Source organism: Podarcis tiliguerta (genome assembly GCF_965153285.1).
Source record: "Podarcis tiliguerta genome assembly, chromosome: 16".
NCBI lineage: Eukaryota > Metazoa > Chordata > Lepidosauria > Squamata > Lacertidae > Podarcis > Podarcis tiliguerta.
This window is the reverse complement of record NC_139549.1, coordinates 5,352,302-5,372,210: the sequence shown is the minus strand read 5'-3', so window position 1 is coordinate 5,372,210 and position 19,909 is coordinate 5,352,302. Positions and strand designations below refer to the sequence as shown.

The following is a 19,909-nucleotide window of genomic DNA, read 5'->3' as shown; positions in this document are numbered from 1 at the left end:
CCGCAGTTTTGCCCCCTGATGCTCTGTGTCAGCTCAACAAAGGGAGATTATGATCCCAGCCCGGAATCGAGACAGCCAGTGACTGATGGGGAGATCACGTGAGTTCGCCGGTGGCCACAAGTCACCACAAGGGAAGGAGTGCGATAAAGAGGATAAGTGAAAGGGGATAAACACACGCGAACAGATGGCCGCCCGATACGCGAAGATGCTCGAGGAGGGGTTGAAGCGAGGCCTTTTGTAGGGGCCGGTGCTGATCTTGTCCCAGCTGCGTGTGGAATCGGACAGCAGTGCGATGGCCTTTCATAAGACCGAATTTGGGGAGGGGAGAGATATTCACACCGGCGCTGATTTGCAGAGAAGCCTCTGTGCTTCATTTTTGCAGCCGAAGTCAGAATTCCTAGCCTGAGGCTCCTGGTTGGAGCCACAGGAATGAGCGGAAACTACTTTATACCGAGCCGGACACTTAAGAACATCAGGCGTTGCTGGCTCAGACCAAAGGAAGTCCATCTTAGCCCAGCCTTTCTGAACCATAGCTGTCAACCTTCCCTTTTCTTGCGGGAAATTCCCTTATTCCAGCACCGTTTCCCACTGTTAGCCGGGATTGTTAGATATCCTGTAGACTGTCCCCGGGACAGGTGAGGCTGCTGATCCCTTATTTTCAAATATGAAAGTTGACAGCTATGTTTCTCAACCTGTGGCTCCCCAGATGTTGTTGAACTACAACTCCCATCACCCCTAGCTAGCAAGGCCAGAGCTCAGGGATGATGGGAGTTGTAGTCCAACAACATCTGGGGACCCACAGGTTGAGAACCACTTCTAGCCCTTGAGTAGGCAAACTAAGGCCCGGGGGCCTGATCCGGCTGAATCGCCTTCCCAATCCAGCCCACGGAGGGTCCGGGAATCAGCATGTTTTTACATGAGTAGAATGTGTCCTTTTCTTTAAAATGCATCTCTGGGTTATTTGTGGGACATAGGAATTCGTTCTTTTTTTCTTCAAAATATAGTTCGGCCCCCACAAGGTCTGAGGGACAGTGGACTGGCCCCCTGCTGAAAAAGTCTGCTGACCCCTGATCTAGCCCAGCGTCCTGTTCCCACAGTGGCCAACCAGATTCGTGTGGATTCAAGCGCGGAAGCCCTCTCTGCTCCTGCAGTTTGCCGCCACTGATATTCAGAAGTGTCGCTGCCTCCAGTTGGTTAGTAGCCATCGATAGCCCTCTTCTCCTTCAATGAGTCTCTTGTCCAGCCCATTATTGCCTCCAAGCACCTGTTCAGCCCTTGGGCAACCCATGCTCACTATTATGCAATTTTACGACATGTAGGGCATCCATTGCATGGGTAAATCCATGCGTCACATCCGCACTGCACATTTTAACATCGCATTTAAAGCATATGGCTTTCCCTCGAATAATCTTGGGGATTGCCGAATGCCACTCACAAAGCATTCCCTGGTGATTATCTAATTGATTTTTATTGTTATTCATGTTTTTAAACTGTATTTTATGCTGCTTTTATAATTAAGTGTTTTAAATTTGTTGTTAGCTGCCCTGAGCCCAGTTTTTGAACCGGGAAGGGTGGGGTATAAATAAAAATTTATTATTATTTATTACAAAGGCACAATTATACATTATACAGCTTCCGGAGAATGCTGTAGAAAGGGAAACCGGAGGAAAAGAAGAGAAGAGAAGAGGAGTGGAAAAAATAAAAAGGACTGTCCTGTCCGTTTCGTAAAAGAAATTATTCAAAATATTCTCTCTAGAATGACACCCAGCTGATCTTCTTTCTGCTAGGCAATGCTTTCCCAATCTTCCAATCCCAATGTCTCAGATTAATTCATTTTCCTTTTTACACATAAAGTCCCAAAGGAACCACATTTACCACCCACCCCAAAGTTTGCTTCTGTGCCCAATGCACCCATGAATCGCTGAAAGTGCAACAAGCTGGTGTCCACTGCCTTATAAGCAGTGTGTTAATCTGGTCCATAATTGCATTTTGTCGGGTCCCCCCCCCCCCCCAGGGAGCCTAGTGTGATTTAAAACGCTTTAATCGTATCCGGAAAGGGCTCGTCGTTTTAATTGCTGCCTTGTTTCCTTGTAAATGTTTCCTTTATAGCATTGTTAGCGACAGGGTTTTCAAATATATGGTCTCAGGGAGACACTTTTTCCTAGCAGCCGTTTGCCATTATGCTGGGGTTGAATCTAGCAGAGCAAGATTCATGCGGCAATTTGGAGCTGATTTACTGTACTAAAACTCTCACACCTGTGGGGAATGAATGTGATATTTTTAGAAGTTTGTAAGAAGAGACAGCAGTCATGAAATTAAAAGACGCCTGCTTCTTGGGAGAAAAGCAATGACAAACCCAGACAGCATCTTTAAAAGCAGAGACATCACCTTGCCGACAAAGGTCCGTATAGTCAAAGCTCTGGTTTCCCCAGTAGTGATGTATGGAAGTGAGAGCTGGACCATAAAGAAGGCTGAACGCTGAAGAAATGATGCTTTTGAATTCTGGTGCTGGAGGAGACTCTGGAGAGTCCCATGGACTGCAAGAAGATCAAACCTCTCCATTCTGAAGGAAATCAGCCCTGAGTGCTCACTGGAAGGACAGATCCTGAAGCTGAGGCTCCAATACTCTGGCCACCTGATGAGAAGAGAAGACTCCCTGGAAGAGACCCTGATGTTGGGAAAGACGGAGGGCACAAGGAGAAGGGGACAACAGAGGACGAGATGGTTGGACGGTATTCTCGAAGCTACCAGCATGAGTTTGACCAAACTGCGGGAGGCAGTGGAAGACAGGAGTGCCTGGTGTGCTCTGGCCCAGGGGGTCACGAAGAGGCGGCCACGACTAAACAACAAAAGAAGAGTCCTGCTGGATCAGGCCATCAGCTCCTCTAGTCAAGCACCCAGTTCTCACAGCGGCCAACCAGATGCCTGTGGGAAACCCGCAAGCAGGATTCGAACCCAAGATCCCTCTCTTTTCCTGCAATTCCAAGCAACTGGGATCCAGGGGCATCGCTGCCTGACTCTGGAGGCAGAGCACAGCCATTGTGGCAGGGAGCCATCGATAGCCTTTATCCTGCATGATTTTCGTAGGATCACAGAATTGGGGCACCCTGAGGGTCATCTAGTACAGCCCCTTGCAAATTCAGGGATATATCGCAGCCATTCCATACAGGGATCAAACCATCAACCTTGGCGTTACCAGCATATGCTCTAACCCACTGAGCTATCCAGATGGGGAAAAAACTATGTCATATATAAAGGTAAAGGGACCCCTTACCATTAGGTCCAGTTGTAACCGACTCTGGGGTTGCGGTGCTCATCTCGCTTTATTGGCCGAGGGAGCTGGCGTACAGCTTCCGGGTCATGTAGCCAGCATGAGTAAGCCACTTCTGGTGAACCAGAGCAGAGCACGGAAACGCCGTTTACCTTCCCGCCGGAGCGGTACCTATTTATTTATTTGCACTTTAACGTGCTTTCGAACTGCTAGGTTGGCAGGAGCTGGGACCGAGCAACGGGAGCTCACCCCGTCGCGGGGATTGCAGGAGCTGGGACCGAGCAACGGGAGCTCACCCCGTCACAGGGATTCGAACCGCCGACCTTTTGATCGGCAAGCCCTAGGCTCTGTGGTTTAACCCACAGCGCCACTCGCGTCCCACATGTCATATATAGGATAAGGTGAAATAGTGAAATGAGTAGAATGGAAATAAACCTCATAATGGGAAAATAAAAAGAAATTTTATTGGACATTAATGAAAATATGAATTAAAATGTAAAATGCAATCAAGGTAATTAACAGTATTTGTAAATGAATATAGACAGACAACAAGATTTGTATGTACAGAAAGGTTTATTTGTATACAGACACCGTATGGACAAAGATGGAAGAAGAACAATATATAAAATAGACAAAGATAATGTGAAAAATTTAGAGGTGACATAAAAGAGCCAGAAGAAGGACGGAGGAGCTTTTCAGGGCCTCCTGCAGCCGTGAGTTCCATCGTGATAGCTTGCAAAAAAAAACCCAAAACAACGGCTGTGTAAAAACCCAGCAGGACCCAGGAGGGAACTACTCTACTGTGTGCAGTTTGCCCATCGCAAGATAAACAAGAGTTGCTCCAGTGGTACAGGAGGGCAGGATTTATCCATGAAACCACGCAAACCTATAAATAGCAGTGGGGAAGTGAAGGTGGCTTGGGTTTATTGCTCACAGGCCGTCTTTCATTCTTTCTTTTAATTCAGTCCCGCCATGCCAGGAATAGCACCTAATCCCAAAATGTTAGGAGATTAGGACTCTAGCAAGAAGGCAGTTTCTCGAAGGCAGCATTCGAGCCGAGCAACTTGCCAGCCACCAAGCAGGGGGTTTTGGGGGGAGAGAGACCCCTGTCCTCAGCCGCTGTTTATTTCTGTGAGGGTCACAAGAATGAGGCGTGCGGTTGAGCCCAGGAGACACAAACCGTGCCACAGAAGGAGCAAGACGGCCCGTCGTGCACCCGGTGACGTCACTCGCTTATTTTTGGGATCTGCCCAAGGTGGCGATTAATCCGATGGGGACGTCTGTCTGCAGCTTCAGACATCTTTGGGAGGGGGGCCTAGAAGGACAATGTTAGCTCACGGGTTTAAAAGTTTTCCGTCCTCCCGATCTTAAACAATGCACAATCTCCGCCTGTCTATAGCTGAGCTTTTTACACCAGGATGAAACTGTTCAGCTTGCAGTGAACTAAGTTCTGCTTGGTGTATACCCATTGAAATTAATGGACCTAAGTTGCCCGTCGTGGCCATTGATTTCAGTGGTTCTAATATGAGTACCTCTTGAGAGTCCCATGGACTGCAAGAAGATCAGACCTCTCCATTCTGAAGGAAATCAGCCCTGAGTGCTCACTGGAAGGACAGATCCTGAAGCTGAGGCTCCAAGACTTTGGCCACCTCAGGAGAAGAGAAGACTCCCTGGAAAAGACCCTGATGTTGGGAAAGATGGAGGGCACAAGGAGAAGGGGACGACAGAGGACGAGATGGTTGGACAGTGTTCTCGAAGCTACCAGCATGAGTTTGACCAAACTGTGGGAGGCAGTGGAAGGCAGAAGTGCCTGGCGTGCTCTGGTCCAGGGGGTCACGAGGAGTCGGACTCAACTAAACGACTAAACAACAACAACACATTCTGCATGGACTGGATGCATGGCAACATGTGCAAATGTCTTGAGATACCTATTAGATCCATAAATTACCATATAGCATTTATTCAGCACAAAAAAACAGGACAATTTGTTGTTGTCAAAGGACAGCTGGACATATAAAGGGCCCCATTACCTTCAGTAGCTTGGGGCCTCATCAAACCTAAAGCCTGCCCTGGTCTCTCCCTGTTCAAAGGGGTTTCCCTCCTGGGAAGAAAAGTACTTATTTTCCGTGCATAAGGAGGTAAGGGTCAGGTCAAAGGGGGCTCATCTAGTCCCCACATCCTGTCCTCACAGCGGTCAACCAAATGCCCCCATGGGAAGTCCATGGGCAGGATCCGAACCCAAGACCCAAGCCTCCTCTCCTGGTGTTTCCAGCAAGCAGCATTCAGATGCATTGCTGAGCATAGCATAAAGGTAAAGGGACCCCTGACCATTAGGTCCAGTCGTGGCCGACTCTGGGGTTGCGGAGCTCATCTTGCTATATTGGCCGAGGGAGCCGGCGTACAGCTTCCGGGTCATGTGGCCAGCATGACTAAGCCGATTCTGGCGAACCAGAGCAGCGCACGGAAATGCCGTTTACCTTCCCACCGGAGTGGTACCTATTTATCTACTTGCACTTTGACGTGCTTTTGAACTGCTAGGTTGGCAGGAGCAGGGACCGAGGAACGGGAGCTCACCCCGTCGCAGGGATTCAAACTGCCAACCTTCTGATTGTCAAGTCCTAGGCTCTGTGGTTTAACCCACAGCGCCATCCATGTCCCTGAGCATAGCATACTCCCTCCCCCCCCCCTTTTTTTTGCTTGGAAGCATAGCATTTGTTGTTTAGTTGTTTAGTCGTGTCCGACTCTTCGTGACCCCCTGGACCAGAGCATGCCAGGCCCTCCTGTCTTCCACTGCCTCCCGCAGTTTGGCCAAACTCATGCTGGTAGCTTCGAGAACACTGTCCCACCATCTCGTCCTCTGCCATCCCCTTCTCCTTGCGCCCTCCGTCGTTCCCAACATCAGGGTCTTTTCCAGGGAGTCTTCTCTTCTCATGAGGTGGCCAAAGTATTGGAGCCTCAGCTTCAGGATCTGTCCTTCCAGTGAGCACTCAGGGCTGATTTCCTTCAGAATGGAGAGGTTTGATCTTCTTGCAGTCCATGGGACTCTCAAGAGTCTCCTCCAGCACCATGATTCAAAAGCATCAATACTCCCGAGAAAGAAAAGCAAACTCGCTCAGCGACTCCTCCGGTCTGAAAGCGCCCCCTGTCGGCGCGCTGCGGAATCACCGAATGAGATTTGCTCCTTTGCAAACGCAGCCTTGCAATGTCAGCCAGGGAGGAGGCGCCGGCGGCGCGGAGGCTTCTGGGAGATGTAGTCTCCCTCTGCTTGCAGCTGCAACCGAGTCAGCTGGAGAACTACAGCTCCCAGGGTTGCAAGAGCCAAGAGAGAGAGAGGAAGAGAAATTGGGTAGCTCTTCCAGGCTTGGTGCAAGGAAGGGAAAAAAGGGGGATCCTGTTTAGTTGCATTTCTTTGCAAAAAATTAAGCGGTTTGCACCGGGAGGGAAAATGAACGTGGTCTTTGCAGTCAAACAGTACATCGCCAAGATGATCGAGGAAAGCGGGACGGGCATGAAGGTGCTTCTGATGGACAAAGAGACGGTGAGCTCGGAAAGGGGGAGGGAGGAACGCAGGAACCCGCCAGGTACCCTTGCTCCATTCAGACCAGTGTTGCCAGCACGGGCTGGCAGCAGCAGCGGCCCTCCAGGGGTTTCAGGGCAGGGTTAATTCCCAGCCCTTCAGGTATGGAGCCGGGGATATTTTGCATGCGAAACGGGGGCTCTCTGGCACTCAGATCCAGCCCGTCCCCTAAAACTGAAATAAAGATTCCAGTCCTCATGGAGGTTCTAAATGGACTGATTTGAACAGGTGAGCAGGTGGAGGTGGCTTGTACTGAGATCATTGACCCATGGGGGCTCAGTAATGTCTACAGCATACCTGAAGGAGCGTCTCCACCCCCATCATTCTGTCCGGACGCTGAGGTCCAGCTCCGAGGGCCTTCTGGCAGTTCCCTCATTGCGAGAAGCAAAGCTACAGGGAACCAGACAGAGGGCCTTCTTGGTGGTGGCACCCGCCCTGTGGAGCGCCCTCCTGTCAGATGTCAAAGAGATAAACAACTACCTGACATTCAGAAGACATCTGAAGGCAGCCCTGTTCAGGGAAGTTTTTAATGTGTGACATCTTAGTGTGTTTTTGGTCTTTGTGGAAGCCGCCCAGAGTGGCTGGGGAAACCCAGCCAGATGGGCGGGGTACAAATAATAAATTATTATTATTATTATTATTATTATTATTATTATTATTACACTAGCTGGCAGTGGCTGGCCAGAGTCTCAGGGAGGAGATGCCACTGGAATTCGAACCCAGGATCGTCTGGATGGAATTTAGGGTGACAGGCAGTGAGGTAGAAAATTCTCCGGTGATTCTGTGTTGCAGCTGTTGGTTGGGGCTTTCCTAAAATGTCTGCAGGCTTGCAACATCCCACTTACGGTATACGGCCTCGGCCCTGTATACCTGAAGGAGAGTCTCCATCCCCATCGTTCTGCCCAGACACTGAGGTCCAGCTCCGAGGGCCTTCCCTCATTGCGAGAAGTGAGGTTACAGGGAAGCAGGCAGAGGGCCTTCTCGGTGGTGGCGCCCACCCTGTGGAACATCCTCGCAGCAGATGTCAAAGAGAAGAACAACTACCAGACTTTTAGAAGACATCTGAAGGCAGCCCTGTTTAGGGAAGCTTTTAATGTTTGATGTATTATAGTATTTTAATATTTTTTTTGGAAGCCGCCCAGAGTGGGGATGCCCAGCCAGAAGATGGGCGGGGTATAAATAATATATTATTATTATTATTATTATTATTATTATTATTAAGCTGATTTCCAGCTCTGTTTCCTCATTTCAATTGGGGGGGATCTTTCTTTCTCCTGAATACAGGGCGTTGTACTTGATGGCATTTGAGGGGAGTAGCTTGTAACTCTGCAGTTTTGTGATTCAAAGACTCCCTGCTCTAATGGACCGCACCCCCTCCTTTGTGTCTCCATGGCCCCCTAGATGGTGTGGACTCCAACTCCCAGCAAGCCTGACACGGTGGGAGTTTGAGTCCTGCAACATCAGAGTCCTTCAGTGGAAGACCTCTTAATAAATAATAATAATAATTTATTATTTTACCCCACCCATCTGGCTGGATTTCCCCAGCCACTCTGGGCGGCTTCCAACAAAATATTAAAATGCAATAATTCACTAAATATTAAAAGCTTCCCTAAACAGGGCTGCTTTCAGATGTCTTCTAAAAGTCAAATAGTTGTTTATTTCCTTGACATCTGATGGGAGGGCGTTCCACAGGGCGGGTGCCACTACCGAGAAGGCCCTCTGCCTGGTTCCCTGTAACTTTGCTTCTCGCAGTGAGGGAGCCGCCAGAAGACCCTCAGCGCTGGACCTCAGTATCTGGGCAGAATGATGGGGGTGGAGACGCTCCTTCAATCCCGCCACCCTCCCAGACCCACTTGGTGGGGACAAGGGAGAGGGCCTTCTCGGTGGTGGCTCTCCCCAAACAACTTTGGTGCTCCCTCCCTGGAGAAGCCAGACTGGCTCCCTCCTTGCTGTTCTTTGACCAGCAGGTAAAGACTGTTCAGTATTGGGAAATAATCCATAAGGAATTGGAAAAAAAACCCAATTTAAATTTTTAAAATCTGATTTTTTAATTATTATTTTTTATAAATCATTGATTTTTAACCACCCTTCTCGCAGACCAGTATCGTGAGCATGGTGTACACGCAGTCGGAGATCCTGCAGAAAGAGGTGTACCTCTTTGAGCGCATCGATTCAGCGAATCGGGAGAACATGAAGCACCTGAAGGCCATCTGCTTCTTGAGACCCACCAAGGTGAGACAGGGCAAAAGGGAGCCTGTGCCAGAGGTGGGGGAACATCTGGGAGAGGCATCCAGATGTTTTGGGCTCACCTCTCCCCATCAGCCTTCAGGTCCCTGGAGCTTGCATGTTTATTGATTTCAAACCAGAGTGGATTTGGTTTAAACCACGAGTCAGTAAGACTTGATTTAGATCTTTTATTTTTTTTTACAGAAAGACTCATTCTTGCAGGTATAATCTTAATATTCACAACCAGATGAAGGTTTCGTTTTTTGAATAATAAATTTTCAGAGTAGTTTTTTACGGTTATATCAGAAATTACTGACTTGGTTATGCTATTAGAAATACATTGACAGATAATTATGAAATTATTGTGAGGTTTAATAAGTGAACTGTTTATATTTGGAATATTTTTCTGCTGTACTTTATTGGAAGAAGAAAAATAATCACTTCCTTAATAAGAATTTATTTAACTAAAGCAATAACGTTATAGCATATGTGTCCATGTTTGTTAACTGATGTGGTTAAACAATTAAAACAAACAAACTTGGATTGAGTTTTAGCATACATGAAAAACTTAAACCCTCATTTCCTGTTGAATAGCCTTTGGACTATAATGTAACTTAAAACTATCTTTAGAAAGATTTTTCCTCCAAAAGCATTTTATTTAAAAATCCAATTTAAATCCTATATATATATACACACACACACACACACACATATATATATATATATATATATATATACACACACACACACACACATATATATATATATATATATATATATACATATATGTATATATATACATATATACCATTGATTTTTATCCATCCTGTTTCAAACCCTAAGGGCGGGTGATGACAGTCAAATATATAGCTATATAAAAGAACTTGAAAATTACCAGGAGTGAGATGAAATACTTTGCTTTCTGTAACTGGTTTAAGGACTTGATTTCTCGCCTCACTGTGGATTCTGGATGGGTTGTCCTTTCAGGAAAACGTGGATTACCTCATCCAGGAGCTGCGACGTCCGAAATACAGCACCTATTTTATTTGTAAGTACGGAAAGCCTCTCGGTGTGTTGCGTTTTCCTGGCAGCACGGTGTAGTGGTTAGAGCTGGACCTGGGAGAGACTCGAGTTCAAATCTCCCCACTCGGCCATGAAGTTCTCTTGTGCCAGGTCCTGCCATCTCTCAGCCCAACTTGCCTCACAGGGCTGTTGTGGCGATTGCATGAGAAGTAGGGGAGCATCACCCTGAGCTGCTTGGAGAAGGAGGTGTCCTAGAAATGCAAAAAATAAAAAATAAATTCTCCCCTGACATTTTTCATCATCATCATAATAATTATCATTTGTACCCCGCCCATCTGGCTGAGTTTCCCTAGCTACTCTGGGCAGCTTCCAGCAGAATATTAAAATACAGCGGTACCTCGGGTTAATATGCTTCAGGTTACATACGCTCCAGGTTACAGACTCCGCTAACCCAGAAATAGTGCTTCAGGTTAAGAACTTTGTTTCAGGATGAGAACAGAAATCGTGCTCCGGTGGCGCGGCGGCAGCAGGAGGGCCCATTAGCTAAAGTGGTGCTTCAGGTTAAGAGTAGTTTGAGCTTAAGTACGGACCCCCGGAATGAATTAAGTACTTAACCCAAGGTTTTTGTTCTTGTTTTTTAGTAGTTTAGTTGTGTCTGACTCTTCGTGACCCCCTGGACCAGAGCACGCCAGGCACTCCTGTCTTCCACTGCAATTTGGTCAAACTCAAGCTGGTAGCTTCGAAAACACTGTCCAACCATCTCGTCCTCCGTCGTCCCCTTCTCCTTGTGCCCTCCATCTTTCCCAGCATCAGGGTCTTTTCCAGTGAGTCTTCTCTTCTCATGAGGTGGCCAAGTCTTGGAGCCTCAGCTTCAGGATCTGTCCTTCCAGTGAGCACTCAGGGCTGATTTCCTTAAGAATGGATCGTTTTGATCTTCTTGCAGTCCATGGGACTCTCAAGAGTCTCCTCCAGCACCAGAATTCAAAAGCATCCATTCTTCGGCGATCAGCCTTCTTTATGGTCCAGCTCTCACCTCCATGCATCACTACTGGGAAAACCAGAGCTTTAGCGATACAGACCTTTGTTGGCAAGGTGATGTCAGGTTAAGAATAGTTTCAGGTTAAGTACAGACCTCCGGAACAAATTAAGTACTTAACCCTAGGTACCACTGTACAATGATTCATCAAGTGATTCTTTTTTATGCATGTGTTAGCTGCCTTGGACCTCTCCTTTGAGAGAACGGCACATCTTTTAAGAATAAGCGGTTCTCATTGATAGCTGCATTAACCACAAATGTTTGGTTATTTTGGGATGGCGTGAGCTGACCCAAACAGGCCTCTAGAGGTCGTCCTCGGCTTACGCATTCGCCCCGATGGAGCAGAACAGCTGCTTTGGTTTGCAGCCTAAGGCTGATTTTGCCAATGCTCCTGGAAGACTTTGATGGGGAGAAAGTCAAGAGTGGATAGGGCCCATGGACTATATGGAAGTTGCCGAACTGACTGGGAGACTCCGAGACCAGAGAGAAGAGGCGGTGGAAGAAGGTTGGAAGAAGTTTAAAGAATATCTGAAAAAACATGTTAATATTTAAATCTTAGAATAGCTTTGGAAGTGGATACAGGATGTGTAGAAGACAGTGTATTTTAAAATAGTATTATTTGTAAAGGATAAAATGTGAAGATTATTATGGTAAAAGTAAGTGTGTTTAAAAAAATGGTTAAAAATTATGATATATGTAAACTGCTAAAGATGAGGTAAAATGAAAATCAGATTGGGGGGACTTGGGGAAGCTCACCTAACAATGTTTAGAAAAAATAAGGCTAAGACAAGAATTTGTTTGTACAGTGGTACCTCAGGTTAAGTACTTAATTCGTTCCGGAGGTCCATACTTAACCTGAAACTGTTCTTAACCTGAAGCACCACTTTAGCTAATGGGGCCTCCTGCTGCCACTGCTGCAATTTCTGTTCTCATCCTGAAGCAAAGTTCTTAACCCGAGGTACTATTTCTGGGTCAGCAGAGTCTGTAACCTGAAGCGTATGTAACCTGAGGCGTATGTAACCCGAGGTACCACTGTATTGTTTGTTTTTCTGTTTGTGTTGTTTATTTGCGTTATAAAATGAATAAAAAAATGGGGGGGGGGAGAGTGGTTAGGGCCCACCGTGGAACAGACCCACATCCCACCCAGCGACCATTGTTTCCCCCTTCTGTCTCTCGCTTATCCTGCTTCCTTTCTCTCCCTGCCTCCTTCCAGATTTCAGCAACGTCATCAGCAAGAGCAACGTCAAGTCTCTGGCCGAGGCGGACGAGCAGGAAGTTGTGGCAGAAGTCCAGGTACGTCTACGGTCAACGAGCCACAAGTCCCGGAAGTCTCTTGGTTTCCTTTTTTAAACATTTTATTTATACTTTTCAGGTTTATGCATTCCACTTAAAAATCATATCAACATTTCTAAACTTGGCTTCCTTCCCCCTCTTTCAGCGGCTCCTTAAATTTATTTTTAACATCTTCTGCGTATCCTAAGTAACTTAATTTGCTCATTTATTCATCAAACATTAAAAGCTTCCCTAAACAGTGCTGCCTTCAGATGTCTTCTAAAAGTCTGGTAGTTGTTCTTCTCTTTGACATCTGATGGGAGTGCGTTCCACAGGGCGGGTGCCACCACCGAGAAGGCCCTCTGCCTGGTTCCCTGTAACTTGGCTTCTCACAGGGAGGGAACTGCCAGAAGGCCCTCGGAGCTGGACCTCAGTGTCCGGGCAGAACAATGGGGGTGGAGACACTCCTTCAGGTATACTGGACCGAGGCCGTTTAGGGCTTTAAAGGTCAGCACCAACACTCTGAATTGTGCTCGGAAACGTCCTGGGAGCCAATGTAGGTCTTTCAAGACTGGTGTTATGTGGTCTCGGCGGCCGGTCCCAGTCACCAGTCTAGCTGCTGCAGTGACAAACCCTGCCCCTGCTTTATACCCAACCTTGCTTGACCCTGGTCCTGGTCACCGGCGTTAAATAGCCTCTCGGGCATCGCCATGACACTGAGTCTCTCCTGTTTCTTGCCTGGCAGGAATTCTACGGAGACTACATCGCCGTGAACCCGCATGTGTTCTCTCTCAACATCTCTGTCTGCTGTCAGGTAGGTGGCGTGAGAGGAATCCTGGTAACTTCCAGGCCTCCTCACAACTTTCAGCGCCGGTTCCCAGATTCTTCAGGGGAAGCCGTGGCTGTCCAAAGGGGTGCGATAACTGCGTCAAATATCTGGTGCAGATGGAGGCATCAAAAGTCACCTAGCAGCAGACTAGGCGAGATGTTTTGTTGTAGCAGAGTGCGAGAGGTTGGGTGGCTGTCCTGTCATGGGTGCATCGCAGAGGGTTGGGCCAGATGACCCTGGGGTCCCTCCCGACATGGGTGGCGCTGTGGTCTAAACCACTGAGCCTCTTGGGCTTGCCGATCAGAAGGTCCGCGGTTTGAATCACCATGACGGTGGTGAGCTCCTGTTGCTCTGTCCCAGCTCCTGCCAACCTAGAAGTTCGAAAGCACACCGGTGCAAGTAGATAAATAGGTACCACTGCGGCGGGAAGGTAAACAGCGTTTCTGTGTACTCTGGTTTCTGTCATGGTGTCCCGTTGCGCCAGAAGCGGTTTAGTCATGCTGGGCACATGACCCAGAAATGCTGTCTGTGGACAAACACTGGCTCCCTCAGCCTGAAAGCGAGATGAGTGCCGCAACCCCATAGTCACCTTTAACTGGACTGAACTGTCCAGGGGTCCTTTACCTTTACCTCTACGATTCTGTAGCTGCTCCCGGGGCATCACCTAAGCAGGCTGCTGGCTGCTTTCGTTGCGTAATTTTATGTCGTATTTTTATGTCATGAACTTGCCCTGTTAACAGAGAAATCTGAGGGCTCCCTTGGACAAAAAACAAGGACACAAGCCAGGAATACCAGAGCAAAACAGCAGCCTATAGGCTTGGTCTTTATTGAAGACTGTCGCGACAGGACTCCCACCTGCCAGAAGGTGGAACAAGATGGAAGCCCCGAATAAAGAGCCCCCAAACTTTTATTAGCTGCTAATCCCCATGTTAGGGGACGCGGGTGGCGCTGTGGGTTAAACCACAGAGCCTAGGACTTGCCGATCACAAGGTCGGCGGTTCGAATCCCCGTGACGGGGTGAGCTCCCGTTGCTCGGTCCCTGCTCCTGCCAACCTAGCAGTTCGTAAGCACGTCAAGTGCAAGTAGATAAATAGGTACCACTCCAGCGGGAAGGTAAACGGTGTTTCCGTGCGCTGCCTGGTTCACCAGAAGCGGCTTAGTCATGCTGGCCACATGACCGGAAGCTGTACGCCGGCTCCCTCGGCCAATAAAACGAGATGAGCGCCGCAACCCCAGAGTCCGCCACAACTGGACCTAATGGTCAGGGGTCCCTTTACCTAATCCTCATGTTACACCCCCCCAGACTACATCAGTAATACATCATGAAGATCACGGGGTGTTAACGGAACGTCAGGTGGCAGTGTGCAAATGTAATAAATGAAATAAAACCAAACAGGCCTTGCTCGGCTCTCATTGATCTCTTTGCCATATTTTTTTAGGGCCACAGCTGGGACCAGGCTCAGCTCTCCAGGACCACCCAAGGCTTGACCGCTCTGCTCCTGTCCCTGAAGAAATGCCCCATGATCCGCTACCAGCTCTCTTCTGAACCAGCCAAGAGGCTGGCAGAGTGCGTCAAGGTTCGTTCTTATTTAGTAAAAGTATTTGTATGACACTGCCTAGTGAATTATTATTTTTTAAAGAGAACATCAGAGCAGTACTCAGCAAAGTGCATGTGATAAATCGTAAAGCACCCTTTGCCTTTTCCACAAGTCTCTCAAGAAATTAGGGATAAGTAACACCTAATTTGGGACGCGGGCGGCGCTGTGGGTTAAACCACAGAGCCTAGGGCTTGCCGATCAGAAGGTCGGCGGTTCGAATCCCCGCGACGGGGTGAGCTCCCGTTGCTCGGTCCCTGCTCCTACCAACCTAGCAGTTCGAAAAAACGTCAAAGGGCAAGTAGATAAATAGGTACCACTCCGACGGGAAGGTAAACGGCGTTTCCGTGTGCTGCTCTGGTTCACCAGAAGCGGCTTCATCATGCTGGCCACATGACCCGGAAGCTGTAATTTTGTACATTTTGCCAGTAAAGCAAAATGAGCACCGCAACCCCAGAGTCGTCCGCGACTGGACATAACAGTCAGGGGTCCCTTCACCTTTACCTTTAACATCTAATTCAGAGCTTTCCAGACTGTGTATCATGACGTGTTTTGTGTGTCGGAAGCAGTGGGCAGGTGTGTTGTGTCACACAAACTCGCCCCACCCTCCTCCCAGGGCTGGAAATGGGTTTGTTTAACCTCTGGTTTGCTAGTAAAATTGAATTACTGTGTCACGAAGTGATGCATGTCTAAAAAGTGTGTCGTCAACATGAAAAGTTTGGAAAGCCCTGATCTGATTGGTTGGAAATGTTTCTTGATGTAACACAGAGCTTTTTATTCTCAGCAGTCCTTGTGCCTCTGGAGGTCTCTCAGCTGTTCTGTTTCTCTAGATCTTGCAAGTCACGAGCGCCACACTTTTTGCTCTCTCGTTTCTCAGGACGGCACCTTGCACTTACCTGTCTGTATCTTACTGGAAATATCTGGATAACCAGCTTTATCATTTCTTCTGTTGACTATATGATCCCGTGCCAACCTTGGTTCGGTTTCGTTTTTATGTGCTTGCTCTATTTAGTTTTTTGGGTTATATGTTTATTAAAACAAAAAAACTGTTTTATTTGAACTTGGGGCCCATCTAGCTTAGTACAGTGGTACCTCGGGTTACATACGCTTCAGGTTACAGACTCCACTAACCCAGAAATAGTACCTCAGGTTAAGAACTTTGCTTCAGGATGAGAACAGAAATCGTGCTCTGGCGGCAGCAGGAGGCCCCATTACCTAAAGTGGTGCTTCAGGTTAAGAACAGTTTCAGGTTAAGAACGGACCTCCGGAACGAATTTAGTACTTAACCCGAGGCACCACTGTACTGCCTACACTGGCTGGCAGCAGTAGCTTTCTAGATTTCAGGCAGGGGCCTAACTGGAGAGGCCCCTGGAGACTGAACCTGCAGGACAAGAAATTGCTCTCCCACTGAGCCAAAAAAGGTCACAGGTGAGTCTTTTTTGCCTTCCAGTGTCAGGGTAGAAAAACTAAGTTTGCAATCCCTGTGCAGAGGACCTTTTTACACCTTAACTACCTGGCTAACCTATTCCTTTCCTCCTCTCCAAACAGCAAGTGATCACGAAAGAGTATGAGCTTTTTGACTTCCGTCGCACCGAAGTCCCTCCGTTGCTGCTGCTCCTGGACCGTTCGGATGACGCCATCACTCCACTCCTGAACCAGGTGAGAGCCCCCTGTCGCCTTGAAGCTGTCTTTAAATGGGAATCTGGGGGGTCTGCCTTCTGCCTGGGAGGAGGAGGAGGAGGTGTCGGAAGCCGGAGAGGTAACAGATCTTAGCGAGCGGAGAGTCTGTGGCAAAGAGCAGTCCGGAGGTGGGAGGCCAAGAGGCAGAGATAAGAGGCACAGGTGTCTCCCCCCTCCTGCTGCAACAAGCTCCCCTCCCTCCTGGCCTCCCAAGACCAGAAGAGGCATGAAACGGGAGGAGCAAAGGCAGGTGTGCTGGCATAGTCTCAGATTGCTTGGGAAAACCTCAGGAGAGGATGGAACTTAGTCCCCACAACTGCCTCATAGGCAGGGCCATCTTTTTTATATATATTTTTATTGAACAGTTTTAACAAATTATCAATCAATATAACCATTTACATTTCCCCCCCCCTTTTTATCCCCTCCCCCCCCAAGGACTTCCCTCAGCTCCTCTCTCTGGTTTCTTTGCACATATTATCCTCTGCATATTGTAAAATTGTACATATCATTGCCTTATTTATCATCTAGGCAGGGCCGTCTTTACCCAGGGGTGGAAGGGGTGCAGGGCATCCGGGCGCTGAATTCTGGGGGGCACCTGGTGCCCGCCGCTGAAGCCGCCGAAGCTCTTATCCACCTGTTATGAAATAAATAATTTTGATCAAGCTAGAAAAACAAAATACATACCGTATTTTACACCCCATAGGACGCACCGGCCCATAGGATGCACCATGTTTTTTGGGGGGGAAATAAAGAAAAAAAAATTTATTTCCCCCCAGGCGCTTGTGGGGCCGGGAGCGGGGAGAAGCGCTCTCCCCCCCGCCGCCCGCCTTCAGATCAGGTCCGGGGACAGTGGGGAGGTCTCCCCGCCGTCAGCCTCCAAACCACTTCGGGAGACAGCGGGATGGCGGCATTCCGCCTCCCTCTGTCCCCCAACCTTGTGGGGCTGGCGCTGGGGCTCTCTTGAAGCCTGCATTCGCCCCATAGGACGCACACACATTTCCCCTTCATTTTTGGGGGGGGGGGGAAAGTACGTCCTATTGGGCGAAAAATACGGTATATACCTAGATATTACCGAAATGTATACCTACTGTTTCACTAAAGGACTTTCGACTTTGTGCGCTTATTTACCAAAGACGCGCTGCGCCAGCGGCGGCGCTTGTCATTCACAACGGTGGCACTTCTCAGACTCAACGATGGCGCTTGTCATTCTCAATGGTGCCGTGCACGCAAAATTAACTAAATTTGGGGACGCTGGGCGGATCTTTGCACCCCGGCGGCGCATATGGTAAAGACGGCCCTGCTCATAGGGGCAAGACCTACTGCTTATTGGCCTGGCACTCCCGAGCACACCTTGTTTCTTCTGATAAAGTGTTTGCCTATTTGGTGTGATTTATTGCTGACCCACCCCAACACTATACCAAGCGCCACTGGTCCATCTAGGTCAGCATTGCCTACACTGGCTGGCAGTGTCATGGTCCAGTTCACAGGCGATCCAAGTCCCAGCTGGGGACGTCAGGACCGGGGGGAAGATGGCAGGGTGGGAACAGGAACAGGGGTCCAGAAGCCAGCAGTCAGGAAGCCAAGAGTCCGAGGGTCAGAGAGCTGGGAGTCACGAAGTCAGGGGTGCGAGGATCAAGGAGCAAGGAGTCACAAAGTCAGGGGTCCGAGGGTCAGGAAGCGCGGAGTCACAAAGTCAGGAGTCACGAAGTCAGGGGTGCGAGGATCAAGGAGCAAGGAGTCACAAAGTCAGGGGTCCGAGGGTCAGGAAGCGCGGAGTCACAAAGTCAGGGGTCCGAGGGTCAAGAAGCAAGGAGTCACAAAGTCAGGGGTCCGAGGATCAAGAAGCAAGGAGTCACGAAGTCAGGGGTCTGAGGGTCAGGAAGCAAGGAGTCACGAAGTCAGGGGTCCGAGGATCAAGAAGCAAGGAGTCACGAAGTCAGGGGTCCGAGGATCAAGAAGCAAGGAGTCACGAAGTCAGGAGTCCGAGGATCAAGAAGCAAGGAGTCACGAAGTCAGGAGTCCGAGGATCAAGAAGCAAGGAGTCACGAAGTCAGGGGTCTGAGGGTCAGGAAGCAAGGAGTCACGAAGTCAGGGGTCCGAGGGTCAAGAAGCGAGGAGTCACGAAGTCAGGGGTCCGAGGATCACGAAGCAAGGAGTCACGAAGTCAGGGGTCCGAGGATCAAGAAGCAAGGAGTCACGAAGTCAGGAGTCCGAGGATCAAGAAGCAAGGAGTCACGAAGTCAGGAGTCCGAGGATCAAGAAGCAAGGAGTCACGAAGTCAGGGGTCTGAGGGTCAGGAAGCAAGGAGTCACGAAGTCAGGGGTCCGAGGGTCAAGAAGCGAGGAGTCACGAAGTCAGGGGTCCGAGGATCACGAAGCAAGGAGTCACGAAGTCAGGGGTCCGAGGGTCAAGAAGCGAGGAGTCACGAAGTCAGGGGTCCGAGGATCAGGAAGCAAGGGGTCACAAAGTCAGGGGTCCGAGGATCACGAAGCAAGGAGTCACGAAGTCAGGGGTCTGAGAATCAGGAAGCAAGGAGTCTAACACAACAAGGCAGGGAACGTGTTGCTGTGGCAAAGAGCCGAAGGGAAATGCTGACCTTATATCCCTTCCCAGCTCTTGCCACCAGGTGCAATGAGTTACCAATCGGCCTCACCTGTGCGGCCGCACCTTGCCTCTTCAGAACAAACTTAGGAAGGCCCCAGTCCTGGTCACAGGGCCTGGCTCCTGCACGCACACCTGACGGGCAGCAGCTCTCTGGGGTTTCAGATGGAGATGTTTAGAGATGCCTGCGAAAGTCCCAATGACCCTTTTCCTAAGTTTTGGAACTTTTCCTGCTTCTACTTACTCTTCTGACTCTCTTTTCCTCTCTGCGTAGTGGACGTATCAGGCAATGGTCCACGAGCTGCTTGGGATTAACAACAACCGCATCGATCTCTCGCGAGTTCCCGGCATAAGTAAGGACCTGCGGGAGGTGGTCTTGTCGGCCGAGAACGACGAGTTTTACGCCAACGTAAGTCTTTTAGAAGGTCCCTTTTATCACATGTGGTGGTCATGTAGGGTAATAAAGGCTTTCTGGGAAATGATATATAACGAACTGAAAAAATTTTTTTAAATAACTTTTGTTTAAAACAAAACAAAACCCAGAAGCCTTTTTGTTAGGAATTATAGGTCCTGATATCCCTAAGGAACAGAAAAGACTCTTTATGTATGCGACAACAGCAGCATAAATGCTATTATCCCAGAGATGGAAGGAAGAAAGAAAGAAAGAGGACTGGCAAACCAAGCGGTTAGGACTACGCCGAAATGGCAAAACTGACCGGAAAGCTCAAGGGCCAAGAAGACAAGAAATTCAATAAAGAATGGGGGGAAATTTATAATTTATTTAGGAGGCCACTGTAGG

The 19,909-nt window shown here is 48.7% G+C and overlaps 2 protein-coding genes across 4 annotated transcripts in view; one reads left to right on the top strand and one right to left on the bottom strand.

Annotated features, from left to right (window-relative positions):
- The window catches only part of LOC310666130 (intelectin-like protein), an 814,635-nt gene that overhangs the window by 368,876 nt on the left and 425,850 nt on the right, over positions 1-19,909 (bottom strand). The window lies entirely within an intron of this gene.
- Positions 1-19,909, top strand: part of VPS45 (vacuolar protein sorting 45 homolog) — a 62,427-nt gene that overhangs the window by 11,712 nt on the left and 30,806 nt on the right. For 2 of the 3 annotated variants that reach the window (XM_083416577.1, XM_083416578.1), the window contains 7 exons: positions 8,946-9,080; positions 10,062-10,122; positions 12,347-12,426; positions 13,151-13,219; positions 14,674-14,811; positions 16,378-16,488; positions 19,385-19,519. In XM_083416577.1, the coding sequence (XP_083272703.1) occupies positions 8,946-9,080; positions 10,062-10,122; positions 12,347-12,426; positions 13,151-13,219; positions 14,674-14,811; positions 16,378-16,488; positions 19,385-19,519 (729 nt within the window). Of the gene's footprint in view, positions 1-6,539; positions 6,810-8,945; positions 9,081-10,061; positions 10,123-12,346; positions 12,427-13,150; positions 13,220-14,673; positions 14,812-16,377; positions 16,489-19,384; positions 19,520-19,909 lie in introns of those variants that run through there. The other variant, XM_083416576.1, reaches the window with a different exon arrangement.